Source organism: Galeopterus variegatus, unplaced genomic scaffold, assembly GCF_000696425.1.
Source record: "Galeopterus variegatus unplaced genomic scaffold, G_variegatus-3.0.2 Scaffold4292, whole genome shotgun sequence".
NCBI classification, from domain to species: domain Eukaryota; kingdom Metazoa; phylum Chordata; class Mammalia; order Dermoptera; family Cynocephalidae; genus Galeopterus; species Galeopterus variegatus.
The window spans coordinates 43,615-47,733 of record NW_007730403.1 but is presented as its reverse complement, the minus strand read 5'-3'; the positions used below and the strand labels follow the sequence as shown (position 1 = coordinate 47,733).

At 40.3% G+C, this 4,119-nt stretch overlaps 1 protein-coding gene across 1 annotated transcript in view; it reads left to right on the top strand.

The window, feature by feature from the left end:
- Positions 1-2,950, top strand: part of LYST (lysosomal trafficking regulator) — a gene marked incomplete at its 5' end in the record, with an annotated part of 145,646 nt that extends 142,696 nt beyond the window's left edge. Inside the window, one exon of the mRNA XM_008587222.1 lies at positions 714-2,950. Within this exon, the coding sequence (XP_008585444.1) occupies positions 714-852 (139 nt within the window). The remainder of the gene's footprint in view (positions 1-713) is intronic.
- Positions 2,951-4,119: the final 1,169 nt, after the last annotated feature.

Below are 4,119 nucleotides of genomic sequence, written 5' to 3'. Positions count from 1 at the left end.
CTCTGGAATTATAGAAACTGGTTTTTCCCTTCCTTATTTGAAAAGACTGTGATGGTGATGGGTAGCTGCAGGAGTGTGCTTGACACGACGGATAAACAACCTGTTAGCCTTTGCCTAGTTAACTAATTTGACTTTAAAAACTCAATTAGACATAAAGTGACTCAAATTCTACTATATTAAAATAAATTGATTTTCAGTGAACTAAATTTAAAGTTTAATGAACCTAAATTATTTATTAATGTTACATACTTTACACTTTTTTGGAGAAATAAAGAGTCTGTAAAATAATTATTATTTATTTCTATAAGGAGATAATATACTACTGTTATATTTTTTAAAGGTTCCTTTACCCAAGTATTTGTTGTTTAGGTAATAAATAAATAAGAAAGTGGGGGCTGGCTGGTTAGCTCAGTTGGTCAGAGCACAGCCTTAACCCCATACTTGCCAGCTGCCTGAATTAAATAAAATAAATAAACAGCCAAATAAATGAGAAGGAAAAGGCAGACATGCAGAGCAAAAACAGAATGTACCTGATACTGTTCTGTATCACCTGGTTAGAATGAGCATCACAGACTCCTCAGCAGTGCCTGTGTCGGAATCATGGTCGGAACCAATGAGTTGTAGGCAATCGTTCAGTAGTTTGTCTCTCTGCTCCAGTGAAGACGTCTTAACTTCTTTATATTAACTTCTCTGTGATGACCAATATGTTACAGCCTTACATTTTCTTGTGATGGCCACCACTTGTACACAGCGAACACTGATGGGACTGTGATTGCCTGGTGTCGGAAGGACCAGCAGCGCTTGAAACAGCCGATGTTCTACTCCTTCCTCAGCAGCTATGCCGCCGGCTGAGTGTGAGACAACTGCACGCTCTTCAAACACTTTAACTCCAGGCTACGTTTGTTGACTTCACCAGTTTTTGGAGGTTGAACCCAAAGAAATGGATAAGTGAACAAACCATCCAAATAATGTTAGAAATCTGTTCATCTGAAGCCTCACAAGATCCTGAGAGGAAAGTTCTGCTCTCACTTAGAGATAATGTGGAAGATTATGTCAGTCTGCGCTAACCAACAAGTGTTAAGTCTTGCATGGTAAAGTAAAAATCATACTCGTGGTTGGCCGGTTGGCACAGCTGGTTAGAGCACGGTGTTATAATACCAAGGTCGAGGGTTCAGATCTCATACCCGCCAGACGCCAAAAAAAAGAAAGAAAAACTTATATTCCAAAAGTTTTTCCCCACAATGATAATCTAAAGAAAAGAATAGGGTCTCCCCTTTTTCTGTTATTCAAAAAGGGCCAGTAGAATTTAAATTGGTTAGCTAGTTGTATATATAAAATGCTGTAAAAATTATATTTAAAAAAATTTCTGCTCTGAGATACCCCACACCCACCCTCCCAAAAAAAAAGAAAGAAAAAAAAAAGAATTTTCAGGACTCAATAACTGCTTTCTTTGAAAAGCAAATTATTCAGTAGGTGCCTCTGCACCAAACATTTTATGGAATATCTGAATACTAAAACTACTAATGAATCTCAACTTCAGGCAGTTTTTGCCAGTTGCCTTTTTAGCTCAAAGGAGAACCAGAATTTTTTGATAGCCACAAACAAGAATACAGGTATCTTTGATTTCAGACACATTCAAGTTTACCTAATATCCATAACACTAGATATGGGATATTCTTAGTTGAGTTACTAAGGTTTAAATACATGATAAATCTTTTAATATCTTCCATTTACAGAGCATTGAATCCTTATCAATTTGCAATAGAAAACTCCACTATGCGAGAAGTTTGCATAGGTATTAATACACCAAGGAGCTGGCCAGTTAGCTCACTTGGTTAGAGCATGGTGCAAAAGGCACCAAGGTCCAGGGATCAATCCCTGTACTGGCCAGCTGACCAAAAAAAAAAAAAAAATACAGCCTAGAGAAGGCATTAAATCTAATCTGCAGGAAGAGTTTTCCTCCACAAAACAGAATCATAAAAAGAGACAACTTACTTTGTTTTAAGCAGGAGGCAGAACAATTCTTTTAAGAAACCGTTTGCACTCTGTTTCTACTAACCTATGCCACCTGATAACTCTAGGAACAATAGAGAAATCTAAGCGTACTCCACAGGAAACTTACACACCAGAAAGACAGAATTCCTAAAGATCTTGGAACGGTCTGTCACTACCACAATATTACGGCTATGTGTTTACGGGGGGTGCTGCTTTGTTGGCTTTGAAACACTGTAAAATAAGCTCAGTGATATATTACTATGGGACAAAATACGTGTTCCTGCCTGAAAATAACTTGCACATTTGCTATGGAAATTTAATTCATACGGTGTTTACAGAACTACTTTTGTAACTTCCAGACTTTCTAGAACATTCTGCTTAAAAACTATATAAAATACATTTCCAAAATCTCTGCTGTCAAGATAGGTACAAGAGAAAGCAAGAGGGCACGTATGCTTTTAACCTTAGACTGCATACGCACATAAGGACACTTCACAGCCTGCACTGAGGTCCCGGTTTGCACAGGCCAGGGGTTAATTCTGAGGTCCACATAGGTGCAGAGATGAGATTATTCCTACTCACGTTGAAGTGATTTGCTTTTGTTTTAAAAAAAAATGCAGCTACTGTCTAGCTTCCATTTTTTTACTGAGAATCTTCAATTAGTCCCCTATTAGAATAGGGTTGCTACTAGTCTTTTTTTTAAGGCCGAATTTCATCATTTATCTAAAGAGAAAATATGCAAAACAACTGGTCTTGTTAAGAGTGCAATATTATATTTTTATGTAAAAATAAGGAATTTGGGGGGATTATTTATTCAGCATGAAACCTAATGTGTATATGTTCAAAACACTTCATAATGTGCATGTTGTAGCAAACATTTCTGTAAAATCATCACAAGCTCTTATCTTTGTATACACTGCCACTTTAATTTGGAAATAAATTTCACAAAAATATATTTAAACACCTATTCTTTATACAATTTAAATATTATGACCAGATCTCAAATCAGTGGCTATTTTTTTTTAATTGAATCATAATTGGTTATACATATTTTTGGGATTCAATGTTGACATATGTTGATCAAATCAATATTACTAGTATGTATCTTGTTACAAATCGTACTTATTCTTTATACTCCTGTCCAATCTCTCCCCATCCCCCTCTCCCTGCCCCCTCCCACCACTGATAACCCTAGATTTCTTCTCTCCCTCTGAAAGAGTAATGGTTACTCTGTTGATGTGTTGCCTAGATGATCTGACCAATGCTGAGAGGTGTGTTTAGGTCCCCCGATATTATCATAGAGCAGATGCTGCTTCTGTCACTCTGGAGTGGGCTTTGTGGAGGGAGACATACTATTCTTTTCTTTGGTCTCTGCTGGTGACTCTCCTTGTGTCAATGCACTTCAGTGGCTGGTGGACCATCTGCATGGTGGTTGTGATGTCTAGCCACTTTCGTGGCAGCTGTGGTTACTGTGGTGGTTGTGATGGGCCACCCACATAGAGGTGGTTTTTGGCATGCTCCTTGGTACTGGTGATGTGCCTGGTTGTGGGCAGGGGGTTCAGTCCCCAGATCCATGCCCCAGGCCCCCAGGCAGGGCCCCGAGGCGCTGGCAGTGTGCCTGTTTATGGGTTGGGGGTCCAGTCTGTGGATCCATACCTCAGGTCCCAACGCAGGCCCAAGGCACTGGTGGTGTTCCTGGGCTGGAACTAAGTTTTGTCCTTTGCTTACTTCTAAAATGGGGGAACTTCCTGTGGGGACCAGTACTTGAGCTCTGTGGTTCAGCTGAATTGCTGCTTTGCTGCTGTTTCCTTAGGGAAGGCTTTTTGTGCAGCTCAGGGTTTAATGGTTGACCTTATAGGCACTTCTGGCTCTCCAGAGACCCTGTACACCTGGGTTGTGTAGAAACTCTGATCTGGGCCTGAGTCTTCTCATCAAACTGCACCCCATGCAATTCTGCATTCCTGACCAGTCTCCTCTGAGTGGTCCTGCGCTGATTGGGGGATGGATCGGCTGTCCTTGCCATGTCCCAGTGTTCTCCTAGTGGGTCAGTCTCCCTCACCGCCCATGCTACAAACACTTCCCATGGGACGGGCCCTGCACCGGTCCCTTGTGATGACTCACTGG